Source organism: Patagioenas fasciata, chromosome 5 (assembly GCF_037038585.1).
Source record: "Patagioenas fasciata isolate bPatFas1 chromosome 5, bPatFas1.hap1, whole genome shotgun sequence".
Lineage (NCBI taxonomy): Eukaryota > Metazoa > Chordata > Aves > Columbiformes > Columbidae > Patagioenas > Patagioenas fasciata.
In genome coordinates this window covers 52065888-52085874 of record NC_092524.1, presented here as the reverse complement: position 1 = coordinate 52085874, position 19987 = coordinate 52065888, and the positions used below count along the sequence as shown (strand labels likewise).

General features: G+C 39.9%; 1 protein-coding gene across 1 annotated transcript in view; it reads left to right on the top strand.

Annotated features, from left to right (window-relative positions):
* The window catches only part of KCNK10 (potassium two pore domain channel subfamily K member 10), a 71204-nt gene that overhangs the window by 18001 nt on the left and 33216 nt on the right, over positions 1-19987 (top strand). The window contains exons 3-4 of the mRNA XM_065839436.2: positions 6333-6661; positions 16719-16836. Coding sequence (XP_065695508.1) covers positions 6333-6661; positions 16719-16836 — 447 coding nt within the window. The remainder of the gene's footprint in view (positions 1-6332; positions 6662-16718; positions 16837-19987) is intronic.

The window sequence follows — 19987 nt, the reverse complement described above, 5'->3', positions numbered from 1 at the left end:
CAAGCCGTGCGGTTGAACACCTTGGGGATATACAGAGGGACCAGTGTAAAATGTGTCAGTGCTGAGAGCAGTTTTCTTGATCCTTGGCTGTATAGATCCCGTGGTCCCCAGACAGCAGTGCTTATTATTATGCCTCAATCCTGAACAACAGCCACAGGGATACTAGTGTTCTGCCCCATATGTAATTGTAGCCTGCAGGCAGGATTTTGTCTCCTATTTCTTGATCACAGCTGCAGTGTCACCTGTTAATTAGCCCACATCATGCAAAGATGCTGCACAAACACAAAGGCAGACACAGTCATTATCTACTGGGATTTTTACTCTAAAAGCCAGACTTTCTAAACCAGCATCAGATTTTTGAGTGTGTAAAAGTCCATCATGCATTGTGCTGTTCAAATGGGTGCTCTCTACTTTACAAAACCTGTTAAAAAACCACGACAGAGATGAAGAATGGGGGTGGGGAGGCTGCTGGAGTAGCAAGCAAAGCAGGTGGTGGAAATGATTAGCTGTGTCCTCATAATGCAAAATTTTAATGGCATAATGATTTTTTGGTTACACATGGACAGAAACTTCCATGTTTCATTACTTCCATCATGCAAATAGAAACCACCTGCTTCCTGTTGGATGTAGAAATTCCCTTCATCCATAAACTCATGTTTGTGACATGTTCATGAGAAGTTCATATAGCTGATAGCTTAATACACTAATTGCCTGAGCTTTTCCTCTAACATGCCTCGTATCCTTGCTCTGACTTCCAGGCGCAGCCATGCTATCTTAACCCAAGCAGCCAGTAGCTGAAACCAGTTTAGGGAGTTTGTGGGAAGGTTGTGAGATTGGAAGCAAATGCTAGATGCCCATATCCCTCAGGAACTTCTGGCTGGAGATGAGCCAGAGTCTTGGAGTGCAAGATTGTATGTTGTTCACTGGTGCGCTGCTCATTTTCCTGCCTTTCCATGGCATTCAATCAGGAAGCCTTTTGATCTTAACTTCAGCGTGTGGCCATTTTGGAAGAGGGGTGGGGGAGGAACCCAAACAACTAGAATACTCTGTCCACTGAAAACAAAATAAATGAGGCTCCTGCTAGGATGCCAAAACAATCATGGCCCATGGAGTCCCTTCACCCCCCAGTGCTTTACAATCCATTTTAGATGAGGGAGATCCACCCCTGTTTAGTGGCCAGTTCAGAGAAGCCATAGTAGACTTGGCTACCATTTCACAGACATTTCTGACCCTTGGTGCTCTAGGTCTCTGTTCTGCAACTTTAAACACTTGACAAAATACCGTATTTCTGAATTACTTCAGGAGAGGATGCTGGCTTATTAAGCAGTGCTACACGAAGGATGTACAAGTGCTGATAACCCAGTGTAGGATCTTGCAAAAGCTGTAGGGAGGATGATTTGCTCATTTTCCCAGTGAAACTGGGCTGCGTGATAAGATTACTTTATAATTCAAACTAATCTTCTAGTTTTAAGATGAAGATTCCATGGGAAGTTTTGAGTGCTTAACTATGTAAATGTTTGAAGAAAGCATAATTGCCTTTCTTTAGAAAAACCTCCCATCATATTATGAGGGTTTTGGGGAAACATACCAGTAGTTGCCTTCAGATGCGCATCAAAGAACCTTTTTACTTGGGCTGAAAGTACTTTGCTGCCTTCCTTGGATGAACCCGCTAAAATGGGAGATGAAATGTCCAGTTTCATTTTTTATCAACTCATGTATTTAACCTAAAGCCAGCTGCTGGGTTTATGAATGTGTGAGTATATATGGCCTCAATCTAATTCTGTGCTGAATCCTGTGAAAGCAACACTTGCATCAGATGTGTCAAGAATTATAGTTGCCTTAAAAAGTACATACATTCCTGTGTGCTCCTGTAACACAAAAACATGGAAGAAAAGAAAGCACTACATAAGACACTCCATTAAACCTGACTTAAATTTTTTGTAAGATAAAAATTGTGGCAGCCATATGACATAGGAGGGTGTGTTAATTAAAAAAAAAAAAAAAGAAAGAAAAAAAAATATATATATTTGGTTTAAATCAGTTGAGAAACTCTCCTCTAAAACCATTTTTTTTTTGTATCTCGAATGTTCTTGGCGTATTGGATAAGATAGTTGCCAGGATATAGGTCAGTGTGGCAAAGCCACACATAACATTTTCAAGTTGAACATCCTCAGCATTTTGGCTCTGACTTGGAGCTGTCCTTGGAAGCTCTTCTGCACAGCTTCTGCACTCCTTCTGCGGTGACTGTACTTTGAACCTCTCTGTCTGAAAATTTTCCCTTTAAATTAGAACTATTTTCACAGAATCATAACAGGTTATCTAGCTCACCCTGCTGCTGCAAAGCAGGGCTAACTATACCTAAATATTTCTGGCAGAAATTAGTCTAACTTGCTCTTACAAACATTAGTGTCCTAAAGTAAAGCATACCTGCAGTAATAAAGGACAATTTTTAATCTGAAGCAATGCCCTATTTTGCATCGTTTCAGTAGCTCCAGTGTTACACGTTACAGCATTTTGCTTTAGAACAGAAAGTTTCAGTTGGAACCTGCAACGGTCACCTGCTCCAACAGCCAGTGGCTTAAGCTGCTTAAGCTTTGCCCCAGTCTTCTTGATGGTCAGTAACAGTTTTGTTTCCTTAATTCTTGTAAATATTAGCAGAAATCTCAGGTATTTAAGCTCCTCACATATCAGTGGAAGGCGTGGCTGTACTGTTTCTCACTACCTCAGGTGCAGGTAATTCGGTACTCTTGGGGGGGAACAACTGTACAGATCCAAACATTTTAATTTGACTTGTAACATCGATATCTTCAGTTGCTTTATTTTCAAGCTTATCCAAACAGGAACTCATGTTTCTTTCCCCAGTGGCATCCTCTTACTGGCATGAGGCTTGTGTCAAAACACTGTTGCGTTCCTTTGAGGATACCTGGGCACTGATTCAGTGCATGCGAGTGGAGATTCATCCTTGCTTTCAGCGAGGCAGGTTAATTCTTTGATATAATGTAACAAGCACACATGGAAGAGACTCTGTTGTGGGAAAAGCCTGTTCTGACAGAAGCTTGTTTTGAAACAACATGGATAAATTAACCAAGGATTGTTCTGCATTTATTTTAAACATATGCTCTTCTCTTTTGCCCTGTTTGTCCTAAACTATAGTCTAAGCTACCTCTACAAATCCAAGAATTTATGTAGTCCTTCATTTTCTTAAACTGTTTGCATACTTCTGCACATTATTGAATTGCCATTGTAGTCCATCATTTGATTTTAGCGAAACTTCTTGTTAAAATTCTGGAATTTTATATAGCTTTTATGTTCATGTTTGTTCAAAAATTGTACAGACATGGATTCTTACAGGACACTCATGTTAGCACTATTTTTTCTATTTTTTTTTTTTTTTCTATTAGTAGTTTGTGACACCATGGTGGCACTTTTCTGAGAGCACACGTTCATGGAGGCAGAGTTCCAATTAGAAATGGTGATTTCTGACTTATCACCACGTGCTCAAGTCAGTAACCCTGCCCTCTTGGTGTAAAGAGTGAGATATCTGCTAGATGGAGTAGCTACACTGTTTTTCCAATACCTGACTGCTGCTTAAAATGTACCGTGAAACATCTCTGGGGTATTGACTGCGGCTGTGCCTTCTGCATCAGCTTTGTAAGAAGACTGTCTCTGTTATACATCTGTTGCTCAACTAGGTGCTTTAGTAGAGTCTTCCTCTGTATTAATTTATATAATATAAAATACTTTAGAATCAATGTTTCTAGATATACTTAGGGTAGCCATTACTAATAGCAGAAAATGAAAGACTTTAACACAGTTCTTCTTAAGAAAAGAGTTGTCTTTTATTTTAGGGATAGGCAAACCAAGCACAGTAATTCATTGGGCTGTTTAAGTGACACAATATTTATAAGAACATTTTATGTTCTTTACCCTGAACTTTCTGTCTTGTTCTTAAATCAGTACAACACATTTTCACTTGAAGACAGAATCAATCAGGCCATGATTTTACTGTAAATGTGTTACTAACATTTTGCCAGAAATATGATTTCAATAAGAAACAACATTTATACTAGCACAGAGGAAAAGTCAAAAAAGCTGTTTTAGCTCTACTAGCTCTTTACTTTCTTCCTCTTGGCTTACCATTTGTGGGATATCGAAGTCAGACATCTCTCTCCACTGAAAGGCTCACCCAGCCTACACTGGAGTATACCAGTCATGATAAGGTAGATAGCTGTTGCAAAAAAATTGTAGTGTGCTGTTTCTGTCATATGAATTCTGCTCCTTTCTTACCATGTGAGCCTTGGAAACCAGGACTATTTTGCTGAGTAATGTCAAGGGCATAAAATCAGCCCTCAGGCTTGCAGATTTTGTGCTGATTAACAATATGCACAGTAGTTACAGACCCGAATTTAGATTAATTGAATTTCATGGAATCCATGGAAGTTATGTGACACTGATTTACATCAGCTGAGCCACTTTTGGGAATACTCGAATTTACTTTGCTTGGTAAGGAGGTGTCATGACTCAGATTTAAGATATTTGCCTAGAGAGGAAGGAAGGTTCTAACTGCTTCATGCAACCTCTCTATTTTATGTTTCTTCTGAACACTTTTTGGATATTTCGTGCTGGAGCTCATTATCTACTACAAGATTCCTTTCAGGAGATTTAGAGAATGAAATAAGTGATCTCTTTTACAAAAAATGTGACTTCTTTCTAATACTGTCCCTCTTCTCCCTGTTGTCACTTCAAGTTATTAGAACTTATGTGAAATATATGTGGAAGTAAGAGAAAGTATCCTTTTCAGTTTTATGTCACTCCATCCTGGTGGGAACCATAATGATCTTTTGATGTTCAAACAGAGCGGCTGGGCCACAGAGTGTTGCAAAACTGAGATACACACAAAGGGAATCAACCACAGAGGCTTTTCCTCTGATCCTGAATCCTTTCTAATATGTTTAGTATCTGGAGCCTCCAAGTCACATATGAAAAGAAATATTAACTGTAAGTGTAAAGCAACTGTAGATTTCTGTAGTTTATTGGTTAGCAATTAAGCTGGAAGCTCTATCCTTGATACAATGCTTCAGAGATGTATTACTTCTAGGAAAACATGTCTGTAGTAAACAGCTGAGTTCTTAAATTATTCAATAGCATAAAATTATTTCTATTGGGAAAGAGTTGTAGCCCACTTCAAGATATAATCATGTTGTATGTCCAGATTGTATCAAAAGTTGTAAACTCTTTTGCTTTAATTTCTGAGCAAAACAGCGAAGACACTTTTGGAATAAGTTCCGAGAATGCAGCTAAAGTGACTGTATTTTAACTGTAATCTGATGTAGGTCTGATATGAAATAAATCAATCCAGTTTCAAAGAAATTACAGGCCAGTGACAGCTGCACCGTGGTAAGATTACAGCATGGATTTGGTTTAAAATGAATTCAGCATCTTTAAGCCTGCATGTGGTACCATTATACCAGTGGATGCTGAGGAACCCGGCCTCATCCTGCCATTGCTAACACTGGCAACAGAGCGTGGGGAAGTGTGATGCTGAGACACCTGAATTATTTGGAGGTGAGCCATCTTTGATTTGGATGCCTTGGTAGCTTTAGGCAGTGATCAGGCTAATAAGTCTGGCTGAAAGTCAGGGCTCATTAGCTCTGATGGGCTGCTAAGGACACGTGGGCTATACAGTGTCTCAGTCCAGACCTGGGAGGTTCGCTGTTGTGCTTGACATTTGAGTGACTTTGACCTCAGATATCTAGTATGCTTTGGCTGAAGAACCATATATGCTGAAAGTTGTGAAGCTTTCAGGCTTTAAGAATATTTTCAGAAGTGATGGTTTTTTGAATCTGTGTAGATAATATGGCCCTGCTTATGTTGGCGAGGCAAACATTTTCCTGTCAATACCAGAGCAGGTGATGATTACTGATCATTAACAGTTCAATTTCCTAACACTGTTAATACTATTAGTATTATGATTTAAAGACATAAATAATTGCCAGGACCCCTCACCAAACATAATCTTGTGTAATTTATATCCTAACTAGTAAAAATGTTCATGTTCTTATTGGATAAATGGTTTTCTGCATCCTTCTGAAATCTTCGCTTGTGCAACTGGCCTGTCCAGTTCTAGAGGTAATGAGTGAAGCAAACCCTTGAGGTGATTTGTGTATGGATGGACAAAATGCATATGGAGCCTTCCAGATAAAAAAAATTGCATCTGTGTGAATAACATGGTTTATGCGATTGTCTTGGTATTTAAGAAAGTTGTACATGAAGGTCAAAGTCATACCCTTAGGGATTTGATTTTGAATAAGGGTTTTTACTTTGTGTTTCAGTGGCTGTTCCCTCACCAGTGCCAGCTTGTGAACCTGAGCCCAAAACTAACGGGCATTACCCAGCTCCACGACTCTCTGTTGCCTCCCGAGCCACTGTTGTCGCTACCATGGAAGCTCCTTCTAAGGGTCTGCAGACAGTCATGAAGTGGAAAACAGTGGTGGCCATCTTTGTTGTGGTGGTGGTTTACCTGGTGACAGGAGGACTTGTCTTCCGTGCCCTGGAGCAGCCCTTTGAGAGCAAGCAGAAGAACACGATTGCGCTAGAGAAGGCTGTCTTTCTTCGAGAACACGTTTGTGTAACCCAGCTGGAGCTGGAGACGCTGATTCAGGTAGGCCATGTGATGAAAACAGCATTTCTTGGAAGTTTGGTAGTTCATTGATCAGCTGAATAGGTGAACAGAATCGTTCAGAGCCCTTGCAATAGGCAATGTGAAGAGCAGACTCTTTCCCAGTCATTTTGAAGCCCTGGAAACAGAAACTTTATGTCCAAAACATTGTAAATAGAACATTGTAAATAGATGTCAAATGTCTTAACTAGAGTAATGAAAAACGCGTGTGAAGGAAATAAGAACTTTAAATCTAGAATACTTTTTTGTGAGGTGACAGATTTGCAAGACATTTACCTGTCTCTGCAAATCTTCAAATTATATGAAGTCTAATTCTTCCTCCAAAGTTAAACACAGCAACCCATAGAGCCAACAGAAATGATAGGTGAGAATTTTGAAATAAATATTCAGCCAAGAATTCTGAACTTAATGGCACATTAGTTTATGGGTTTACTGCCGTGAATTTTAGGTAAATGAATGACAAAGGTATACAATTAAAAATATAAAATATAAAATATAAATATAAATATAAATATAAATATAAATATAAATATAAATATAAATATAAAATAAATGGCATTTAGGAAGTACTGAACTTTTAGTCTGGTCTAATATGCAACGCTTTAGAATAAATTTTGAAATAAGTATCAAATGTCTAGATATCTGTATCAATGATCTCTGTCTAGATATCTCTTATCAGTGGAGAGAGGAATAACATGCAAGAAATGTCTATCCAGGTTAGAATTGTGTTTTACTCTACACAAGGAAAGTATGGATCTTACAAGACTTCAGTAATCTTCAAGGATACCATGTAGAAACCTGTAACTTAGCCTGGAGAAAATGGTGATTAGATAAGAAATGTGAGATACCTAAGGAATATATTCCAAAGTCGAACTTCAGCCTGGTATTTCAGACCTGAATATGTGTCTGAGCGTTCCAAGAGCACATTGTGTTTCCCTCTGTGATGTGATACCACAGCTCCCCTGTGATTTCAGGCTGTAAAGAACATGAAGTTATCCCCTGGATCCTTGTGTCCGTCTACCCAACCATGTTACAAAGCCCTTTCTGTAAGTGAATCAAGCTTCTAACCTTAGTATTTCTTTTAGGAACCTGTTCTAGTATCTCATTGCTGTGATGGCAAGAGCATTCTCTTAGTTTTCAGCCCAAACTCATTCAGTTTCCTTGTAGTTGTTCTTCCACAGACCCCTCCCCATTGCTTAGCTGGTTCCTCTCCCTTTTCTGTGTGTGTAGACAGCAATGCTCTTCTGCTTCTCCCAAGCAAAACAAAATCTTTCTGTTTCTTTGCAGATAGAGGTGGGCTCTCCCTGCTTGTGCTCTGTATTCACAGGAGACAGGTCAGTTCTGAGTCAGAAGCTGTGTAACTTTGGGCAGCCCGGTACTGTAGCTAGGAAGCCAAAACTGCTTCAGGAAGCGGAATTGTGCTGATGTGACTATACAGCTTTTGGATCAGGCCTGGCTTGGATCACATCCTTCACCTGTCTGCAAAAGACAGGTGAACATGTTTGGTTGGCAGGGTGGATTCTTTTCAGGCATACTGGCTCAGATGTGTTTCACGGCGGTGTTGCAAAGATCTGTATTTCTTGCAGCTTCTTAGGTTGTGTGCTGGCTAATTAAAGGAGTTTTAAAAAATACTAAAAGCAAGAAATTCATATTCCCTTGATGGGAATAGAACTATTAGAAAATATGTAAGTGCTTTGTTTTCTAGCAGAAAGCAGAATACATAATAGGCGCAGCAAGCAAAGCACCTCACCAGGATGGTAGACTCCTGCATACTGACTGCAATACCAAGATTTTTAAATAGCTGCTATTCTCTAGCCTAAGCTATTTTTATATTATACATTTTTCCTTCTTTAACCTCAAAAGTGGTGACACTAAAATAAAAAACCAGTCATACTGTGTTATTAGAAGGCAAATATTATGAATAAATCTTATAATCTCCTGAGATTGCAGTATGTCCTCAGGCATTATACTGGGTAACTGGAAATTATTTTGCAAAGGTAAATTAAATGTGTTTAGCAACTTAGCATGTGAATGTCTTAAGGCCAAGTGATGTGAAATGTTGGAACAGATTTGTCAATAAAGAACAAGTTCCTTTGGATTCTTCTAAATGTCTAGAGGTGAAACTGGCTCCAGGGGTGTAGTTGGGTGTGCTGATACAGAAAACTCTGATTGTAACTGACTTAAACAGAAGAACAGTGAACCACTGCTTGAAGATAAAATTTGGGGGTTAATATTATGCTCTCAGGCCTTCACGTCAATGAACTCAAAAGTGTCATCTCCCTGGCTGGCACAAGCCATTTCTGCATTGCACCAAGTGCTGCATCTGCATTTACAACTGTGATTTCAGACTGATGTGGCAACCTCCATGGGTCCTGGCTGCTGTGCTGCATGCCGTCAGCACCTGGCTACTGCCAGGGGAGGTATTTGTTATTAATGTAATTTGACTACCTGAAGGCCTTTTGGTGAACCTGGGTCATACTCTTGAGAATGACTATGTTGATTCACCTCTGTGCTTTGAAGAATATGGAAAAAGTACAAAAAGGGAGACCTAAGAACTGGCTTGTATCCTTTTACTGTGGGGGCGGCTCTGGAAGAATTTTTTAAGGAGGAGAGGAGTGTCATGGTCTTTACAAGGCTAATGATGGAAAAATTTACCCCTTTGCCTAAATTTCAGTCTTCCAAAGGATTCTCCTTTGAAAAACCTACAAGGAAGATGTACAGCACTATATGAGGAAGCTGTTAAAATTTAGTGTGGATGAGATATCTTTTCCAACTTGATATCCAATAACTCATTGCAAATATTGGCACTGGTAGTGCAAATTGCTGAGTCCAGACTGTGAAGTTCATTCACAGACTATAGAAATCATGAAAGCAGTGCAAATCCCTAGGAAGATTCAAAGTATTTTAAATTTTGTATTTTTCTCTTTGTTTTTGGCTCAGACCTGTCTAATACTAACACAATGACTGATAATATTTTCTTAGCAATAACAAGTGCACTCTGTATTGTCCAAAGTCACCTGAAGTGGAAGTTCTCATCTGTACATTTTTAAAGCCCATTTCTGCTTCTCAAGACATTTGTTGCGGTGAAGCCAGTTAATTATATATTTCTTATATGATCTACAACTTGGCACAATGATGAATGCTGGAATAAGAAAATCACAAAATCAGATGCTTTATCTTGATGCTTTTAAAGCCAAATTTTCAGAGTTAGAAGTGCAATCTAGAATATGGTAGAAGACAATGAAACTTGAGTTGCTTTGAGTGAATTTAGCTGTATTGTAGCCATTTGAACAAATAACAGAAGGCAGCAGGGCTCAAGTGACTGGACCTACAGTTGAAAACAGAAATGACATTGATAGTTACATGTGCTAACATGATATTACATTTTTTTTTCTCGTATGTCATGGCATAAGCTTATTAGTAGCTTGGGTCAAAAAGAAGTCACCTTGCCTTGGTAATAACACGCACTTAGATTGCATAGTGGGGAGGTTATGCCTATCAGAAAGATCAGGTGCTATCTGTCATTAGGAGAGGCAGGCAGGAAGATCATCAATGTGTTTTGGCAAAGTAATTCATGTTTGGTGTCTATGTAGCCTATGAACCGTGTATGAGTAAAAACTTACATAATGAGCACTGCACAGTGATGTAAGATAGGGTGGCTCACTACTGTAAGAAGTTACTTAGGTTATTGGCAGGCTGCTTTCTTCTTCCTTTTCCTTCAGGGTTTAATTTAGGAGTGTGAGTGATTATAGTATATAAAAAAAAAAATCACCCACCTGGGAACCAAGTTGTATTATCAATGTCCACTAATGACTACAGCAACTCTAATGAGTTAGACTATAAGCTGAAAAGGAAGCAGAGCTGGAAATAAACTAGTCAGGCTTTACTGGCTAATTATGTTAGTAAGAGTTCATACCATGAATAGGCACTTTTGATTAGTGTTCTGAACTACTTTCCCGCTGCAGGTAAGCAAGAAAGGGAACATCCTGTGAAGATGTTTCAGTTTTCAGCTGCTTGACAGGTTCACTAGTGTCATGAGCCAGCTTGTCTTTACAGGGTGTTTCCTTGTAAAATGAAGAGACCTTGGATGGCTTTCATGTACTAGAAGAAAGTTCTGATGGAGCAGGAAAAAAATGAGTACTTTGATTTAACTATGGGGGACACTTGCCTGTTGCTTAAGACAGGAAAGGTCTATTTGGACTCTAGAGAAAAGCAATTGAACCTTCTTCCTTTGCCTCTGGAGGCTCTCTTCTCCATGTCCCGATTTCCCTTCCACCCCTGTCTTTGTTTTACCTTATTCCCCCTAAATGTATATGAAAAAAATAATTAACATCTTTTGGGTCCTCTCTAAGTTGGTGCATGCACCCTGATTTGTAGCTTCAGTCCAGAAGTACTCCAATCGTGTAGAAGGCAGATTGAGCCAGGGGTGCTGCAGAAGTCTGCAGCTGTCCTGTAGCTACGTTGTTCCCAGAACCTAGCTAAGACTTCTGCAGGGAACTCAGCTCTGTGGACTTAGATCTCTGTGCATGGCCCTTGTTGAATGCTGTAGGTCTGCCCTCAGACACAGTGCACGCAGGACAATGAAATCACTATAAGTATAGGTAGATCACTGTCCAGCTAATTATCACCTAAAGACCTTTATGGGGTAGGCAGAAATATTTAAGGGATGGGCTTTCAAAGCTTATTAATTTTTATTATCCCTGAACAACAATTGCTGGCCTTGGTCCTTTGAAAATGCTGTTGTAGAAAAGTGAGTAAATGGGAGTTTATAAGGAACATCCCTTAATCACTGTATGAGGGGTGGTGAGAATAAAGAGACAAGTAGGGAGTATAGAGAAAAGTTATTAAGGAATTAGTCTTTAAAAGCTGCTTGCTAATGAGAAGCATCTTAATAATTGTAATAGAGAAACATCTGAGCATGAAAGGCAATTGAAACAACCTTTTGTATGCTTGATAGTAATCTGCTTGGAAAAGAATTGTAGAGGGAGATAATAATTATTGGATTAGCATGATCTATGGAGAGGAATTAATGGAACTAGAAAAAAGATGACAAGAATTTTCTTATCAAATTCCTACCCTTGGTTACACATGGGGTGCATCCTTTGAGTAGCTCAGCATTCAAGAAGGGTATTATGCTTGTCCTTGGAAAAGATTTGTCTTCTTAATGCTTGGCATCTTACTGGAGAAATTAAAGGAACATGAACAAGTGAACTAGATAAAGCCTTTCTTAACAGAGAAATGAGAAAAGGTCTACTTGATTCCTGTCTCCTCATCAGCTGCACTAGCTCCAAGCCATCTTGCTGCATGTGGGCATGACTCTAGATTTTTTTCTTGATATAATTGTCTTAATTAGTGAACAAGGTACCTAATACAGTAGTGAAGGCTGGCATGTGCTCACTCACGCGCCCAGGAGGGTCAGATATGTGAGCATCGGGGCATGGTGAGGACCACCTGCACACTAGGGGACAGGGAGGTGTCAGCTGCAGACCCTACCACCGCCAGCCAGGGAGCATGGGCTGGGGCCATCCTGCAACCCAGACTGTCAGGCACCTCCCTGGGGACAGGGGCAGGCTGAGGCTGGGTCAGGACATCAGCCCCAGCTTGGGTAGGCCCCAGCTTGGTAGAGCCTGTGTCTGAGCAGGGCTGGGCTGGGGGAGCTGGAGCCCAGCCCTCGTATGGTGTCGCTGGGGCAGGGACTGTGATGGTGAAACCCCACTAGTTTCTCTTTGGTATAAGGAAAATATCCTTGATTTTATCCATAGAGAATAGATATAATTTTGATCTTCTGTTGTGGGGAAGAACTCTTGACACCTGATGAGACAATTTAGTGTTCACTATACCCTTCTTCAGACTCTGAATCCTGTACATTGACAACCACACAGCCCAGGGTTGGTCCACGCCTCATGGCCTTTAAATATTTCTGCCTGCATATTGACAGGTAGAGCTGGTAAATCCTATTTCAGATGGGGATGGAGTCTGGATCACACTTCCTTTGGAAATATAGGACTCAGTCGTCCCAGTATCTCCACATATGCTGGGCTTTCTTTCTGTGGAGTTTGCCTTCAGTGCCATGCAGATTCACCAGAGCGGATCCTCTTGGTTACAGAGGGACTCTAGGTGATCCTGCCTTAGCAGCTGGGTTGGACTAGGTGATCTCCAGGTCCCTTCCAACCCTAATCATTCTGCGATTCTTTGGCTGTATTGTACCGATACCAAAGGGGCTGAGGAAAGCAAACTGAAATTTGTGATCAGAAATCCAGTGTGGTTGTTGGTGGTTGATGTTTGTTTGTTTGTTTTTAAATTAAGTACTTAGGTTTACTTTGGTAGTGTCGAGGGTTTAGATTGTGGGGTGACAATCAAACCCTGGCAGATGTATTGTTAGCCTCCTCTCCCCTCCACTTCCCCCTTTTGCCCCTCCCTCTCCCCACTTCCCGCTCAGGACAGGCGATCGGGAGGGAAAGAAGGACAGAGAGAAGAGAGTTGGAAAAATTAAAGATGTTTTACTAATGCTACTAATAAAAATAGAGAAAATAATACAAAATATATAAAACCAATCTTGAAAGTCTCAGCAGCTGCAGAGCCAGCACCCAAAGTCCTGGATTAGACTCTGTAGCCAACCGGAGCTGGATTCAGTCTCTCACTAGGCCTCAGTTCGCAGGGACAACCAGCAAGGTCCTCTCCTAATGTTGGCCATGAGGAAAAAGGGAAGGAAAAGGGAAAAGGGCCGAGATCCTCGTGATCTCCCACTTTTATATGAAGTATTCACGTGAATGGAATGTTATACACCGTTGGTCAGTCTCTCGGTCACTGGTTTCTTGTTGCCCCTCTCGCGAGATGTCCATCCGTACTTATCAATAAGTTTGCATTCCATTGCTAGGTTTACCAAAACATGTGTCTGGTTCTCCAGGAAAATGCAGCTAATATGACGGCTTTAGATGACAGGCAAAATTCACTAAAAGAGAAACTTGTTTTTTAACAAAACCAGGACAGGTAGTTTTGTCATTTCCTTCACTCCCATCTGCATGCTGGCTTTAGGTCCACTACTTGAACAGAAAGAAAGATCATTTCAGCCCTTTGAGATATTCCAATTTATTACATTCCTTGTGTATCTGGCATTCAAAATATAAAGTACCACAGATTCATAATCGTTCATTAAAGAAGAATGCTTTTTAAATAAATAAATAAATAAAAAGTTGTTCACTGTTTGAGTAACTCCTCTTGAAAAGAAGGGATTAGGAAAGGAGTACAAGTGAAACAGCTATGGATACTTCGGTGACCTGTTACTTTTGATGATACTTCAACTGTAAAAATACCTGAAACTACTAGTTTAAAATGTCATAAATGTGAAGGGTTTGCCAACAGAGCAGTTAGCACTCTGGAAATTAGTTCTTTCCCAACTCCAAGATAACCTGAATAAGCAGCTCTTCAGGTCATGCTGCAAAGCCTACCTGAAGTTTCACAGATGGGAAAAAGTAAAATTTCATTTTCTGTGTGAACTAGGAGAGTCTTGCCATTGATAGTGCTGTTCTTTGAGTTTTGTGTCAGTTTTCATCTAGCAGGATACATATGGGGTGGTGGCAGTAAGGCATCCTTTACATAATTGCGTATTTAAGTGCTGCTAACTACAGGGCTGCTCTCATACTGCTCCCTTTCTGTCCTCTGTCACTGTATGCAAAATGCTATGTATTAAGTTATAGCATTGGGATAGTTGGATATTTATATATGAATGATGTCAGTCAGGCTTTAAAGAAAAAATTAATTTGTTTTGGATATGAAGGGAACCTGAGAATCCCAAAGCTACCTAAGGCAACGGGATGATCCTTCACTTCAGGGGTTAGTGTTTGGCCTTAACAGACTTGCTAAACTGTGGAAACTCAAATGTGATTAAAGTCTTGTAATTAGCTCGCTGACATTCACACAGTCATGGGGAAGGCAAGCAGCATTCCTTGGCAGAAGTACCGTGCTGGGGTAGCTGACAGTGTGTCATGACCTATTTAAACAAGCAGCCTGTCTGTTTTACTGATTTATGCTCCTCTGGATAAACAAAAAAAATGATCTCTGCTTTTACACCACCTGCAATATGCCAGCAACTAGTACAGAAGCCCTTTCAAAGGGCTTGGTCCTCAACACTTCTCTCTGTATCCCTGTTTCTGCAGTGATCGATGGGTGCTGAGGAACCCTGGCTTTCTGCCCACACCAGTCCAGTCTGGAGTTTGCTCATGCTGTAATTTCACAATCAACTGAGCCTGGCATGTAGCAGCGCTGCCATTAAAAAAGGCTGTAGCATACCAATTCCCTTATATACACCTGGCCTCTGTTCTTGCCACTGTGCCTCTTCTCCCCACTCCTTTCCCTTTTTGTGGGGCAATGTGAAGAATAACTAATAACTGCGGAGCTGATTAGCAGAAACTAGCCCAAGGGAAAAAAGTGGTAGAGGAACATTTGTGATGATGAAGTCAGTTGGAAATACAGGCAAAAATAAGTGAGGCAAAGTGCAAGATGGAAGGGGAAGAAAAGAAAAAATGTGATAAATGAGCCATCAGAGGGAAGAGATGAATGAGAGAAAAAGTGTATCATGAAAGCCAGGGATGGAAGAGGTGTTAAATTCATAAATTTAAAAGTCAGTGCTAAAAGCACAAGAAAATATGAGGTTAGAGAGATGATCAGGAGAGAAATCATATGCAGGAACAGATTAGAAGCTGGACAATGGTAAAACAGGATGGTTAACCTTGCTTTGCCCATAAACTGTATAGGAAAAGATGAAGTTAAAAGTCACAGAGAAACAATTCATGGTTCATAAGAGTCAGAAGGAAAAGATAAGTGGTTAAAATGGAAAAGTCTAAATGAACTTAGATCGATAGGTGGGAATTCTGTGCTGAATAAGTCCGGAAAAGATACGATGTAAAAGGTAGCACTTTGCCTCTCCTGTTGAACCTGGCAATAAGTTAACTGAAATAACCAAGCCTAAAGGCTGGTGGCAATATTTAGGAGGAGAAGCAAATGTCAGAGTGAGAGACAAGGAGAAGGTCTGGCAACAGCATGAATAGCATGGTAACAGCAACAAGAAGTGAGGTGGGAAAAGAATGGGAGAAAAGCAAAGAGCTGGAAATGGTGAAAGACAGAGAGAAGCTTGGTTCCTTTGCAGTGGGATGTGCCAGATGCTGATAAGAGATCTATTTCTGAGCTTTGGAGGCTAATGTATTTAGCTCTATCTTCCTTTGGACTGTGAGGCTGCAATGAAAGGCAAACGCATGTCCCCGTGATGCAATATGGTGCATTTTTAGAAATTCCGAAGAAAACTTGCAGCTGACCGATATGTGTGCCTGGTTTGGTCCAATGCTGTGTAAGACATAAGAGGGTGACCTGGAAGCAGTACAGCTACCTCAGGTTCTCTTCTGGCTTTAGTTCATTCAAGCATTAGCTATAAGTCTCTGTACCGTGGTACATTTGTGGACAAGTGACCATGTCCAGTGTGGGAACTGGGAAGTCCTAGCTGATCACAAAGCTGTTTGATGGTGTTTCCGTAGCTATCCCATTTGTGCATTTCAAATGGGATATATAGATATATCTCTTTTTTTTTTTTCTTTAGTTAGCATAAAATATAAATAACTTCATCAATTATTAATTGTCTGGGAATTAAAATCCTTGGCTGACTAGCTTCAGCTGGCTTCACAAACATTACTTGTATTTACCACCCTTCTTGCTGCTTCTAACATCAGCTGTACCCATTGGGGAAGTTTTCTTCTGGCAGTTATTGCTGCAAGAATGATATCAATGGATCTCTGTGGTGTCAGTCCTCTACTTTGCAACTCCTTTGTATCTTTCATCATTTGTCTATGTGTTGTATCTTTCTTCCACCTTAATAGCTAGTTCAGTCATATATTCAGCTCTTGTATGCGGAGGATGCTACTATCATTTCAGCAGGTATTAAAACGTTTAAATCTAAGTTCTCTGGAAATTTGCCTTTGGAGCCTATGCTGACTTGTGTAGGATATGGTAAGGTGTGCATAAGGCTGATTTATTGTCTCTTTCTTTGCAGCATGCTATTGATGCTGATAATGCAGGAGTCAGTCCCATAGGAAATTCCTCTAACAACAGCAGTCATTGGGACCTCGGAAGTGCCTTTTTCTTTGCTGGAACAGTCATCACAACAATAGGTATGCGTATTGTTTATCTTTTAAAATACGTAGTCACATTGAGACCAGGGTTATGAAATAAATTTGAGGAGGGTAGATCACAAAGAAATAAAGTGGCTGAACTGTATTTTAATTCTCAGAAGTCATGCCTCTGGTATGTCTCAAGGGCATTGATCCTCTGGGTAAAGATCAGAACCTGTTTATGTAATCAGGGTAGAATAGCAATGCTGAACTGAAAACAAATAGCACTGATGTGGCTAAGGCTTTATAACCCTGTTCTTGATGTAGATACAGTTGGTCCTAATTTTCAGTAAAAAAAACAAGCAGCAGTACCCAATGAAATAGCTGTTCCCCAGTCATTGGGAATTTGGATTTAAATATTACAGATTATTTACCCATAAGGGTAACTTTCTGCCTAAGTACATCAATTACTTTTGGGTTATGCTCTTAAGTCTCATATAAGTAATTCTTCTCATACGCTACTGCTTGTAACTGGAAATATTTTCACTTAAATATTGTGTCCCTTGAAAAATTCTTCCTTGTTTTCATACTAATATTTGGAAAGAATTCCACAAATTGTACATTGTGTAAGAAAACCACCATGGTTTTTTTTTTCTATTCTAGAACTTATGGCCTTTAAATATTGACACATTTCTCTGTATTAGATGAAGGGTATACTGAATGGCTCCATTTATTTTTCTTGAACCACTAATTTCAGTAATTTCACTATTCAGGCCCTTATCTGTCCCCCCTATACATCATGTCCAATGTTCTTAGTCTCTTGATCTCTGAATCCTTAGATATGCTAAGGTCTTTATCCTTTTCTCTGTGAGCCATGAAGTTTGAAGTTTTATTCAGGCAGCTGGAATTTCAGAACATGGTCTGAGGGGAAAAAACTGATAGTATTGATGATAAAGTTAATCTGCTGATAATTATACAGTGGTTTGATAATTTTAAACTAGATTTCAGTGCTGTCATGGTTAGCGGTCAAGAGATCTGATTATTTGGAAATCACTGGCAAATTGTTGCTTTTTATTTGCATTGCCTTTGAGTATTATTCTTATTTAGATATGGGATAAAGTGCTTTTTTGTATTACAATTGTGATGCAGACACTGGTGACTGTATAGACAAATAAACTCACAATCACATAACTCCTTCATTGAAGTGTGAGAATCTGACAATTCTACTACTTCTTTATGCAGGTAATGCAACAACAACAACAACAAAATCCTGTGGCAGTTACAAGACTTGCTGTGGTGATAATTTCAAACAGTGGAGTCTGTGCCTTTGGCTCTGCCTTTTCTGTGTGTGGGCGAAGGAGAGATTGTATAGACTGTACTCCCCTCTGTTTTCCTCCATATACATTACCATCTACTTTCAATGGTAGTATAAAACCAGGGGGCGGAGAAAAAGAGATAATTTCTAAATCAAATGTAAGAAAACCCTCCCTTAATATTTGTTTACTCAGTAAACCCAAGTTACAAGCTTTTAAATTACTCATTAAATTAAATGTCACTATGTAGGCATAGTTTATGTAGGCATGTTCATTGACATCTGCTATTTAAATAACTTACAGAAAAGAACTTGGATTTCTGCCCATATTTGCTTTAAATTCTCCATGAATTAGATTTTCATACACTGCATAAAGTCTTCATATTGTGTATAGGCATGAAAATGATTTTATTTTATCCACCAGAGCTCTGTTAGGGCTATACAGACACTCTGCAGACTGCCTAGTCAACCTCAGTCCATTGGCCTGTGGAGCCTGGATTTTCTTGGACTTTGAGGAGAAATCTGGGATCATGGATGCAACCATGAAAAGGACTGTGCATTGCTAGGCAGACAGGGTTGTGTAATTATGTATAATCAAAATACAAATATCTATAACATTTCAGTAAAGATACCTTAACTTAAATGAAAAGGTGTAAATATTACTACCACAATTCTTGTTTCTTCTTTTTAACATTAACATTTTAACAGCATTACCGTGACTGCTAGTCATAGTGCTGTGCGTACATTCCTACAGTTAAATTCACACGGGTGGTGCAGGGAAGGGAAGAGGTATCTGAACAAACTGGAGTGACTACATGTAGATTACTGCATAGGACAGGTGGAGGGCTGTCCTGTGCAGTCATCAGTATATTAGGCTTTTAAGAATACCCCAGAGGAGTGCTCCAAACAAGATTCCTGCTACTTTGCAAGGTGCAAAGGCCCCATTGCTCATGCTTTCCATCTCCCTCTCCCTAGATTGCCTGATCTGCTGCTTATTTGCTCTCTAGCTATAGAAACATCAGGGTAAAGAGGACTACAGTATTTTGGAATAGTTAACAGAAGATCTGCTGTCCATGATAGACCTCTGAGTCCATCTTTTATATGCCCTGTGCTGATAATTAGGCCTTTTCTGCCAGTATCGGGTATTCCCAATATTTTATATGGAGTTACAAGGCTGAAAATTGACACCAAACACAGCCAGACATGCTTGGGACAAAATAAGAGTTTTCTGTCACAATGTGCAGTTGGTCAGATGTCTTGGTCAGAATCTACGATCAGTTTGACAGCCCCAAGTTACCCTAACAGAGGGTGGAAGGCAGGCATCTATGTGACTTCATTACAGCCTTTAAATATAAATGGAATAGGATCTTCAGAGAGAAGACTTAAAAACTATATTTCTAAAAGAAATTGAAAACACTTACGAAATGCAAATGTTAGGCTCTTTTTTCCAAATTGAAGGAGAAACTGAACAAATAGTTCAAGGCCAGATTCACAGAATGTGGGTACAGTTTGGTGTTCACAGTGTGACTGGTCAGTGTGATGAGAGGCTGAGGAAAGTAGGAGCTACCCACTGAAAATGAGCTTTGTCAGGTGAACCATGCTCCCATCAGGAGGTCACTGGCACAGCCCAAGAAGAGCAGCAGCGTGCAGGCACAAGGCCAGCACAGGGGGATTTTTGTGCCATGATAAATCAAGCCAGGTTAATTAATCAAACAACAACTTTAGTTAGGTCCTGAATCTATAAAAAATATGGGTAACTGAGGCTGCAAGAAGAACCAAATTGCAGGGACTAGCTTGCTTGGTAAATGACATCATGCCATGGAAAGTCTGCAAATAGGAATTACATGTGGAAAAAAGATATGCCTGCAGGAACACCAGTTTTTCTAAACCCATTAGTTT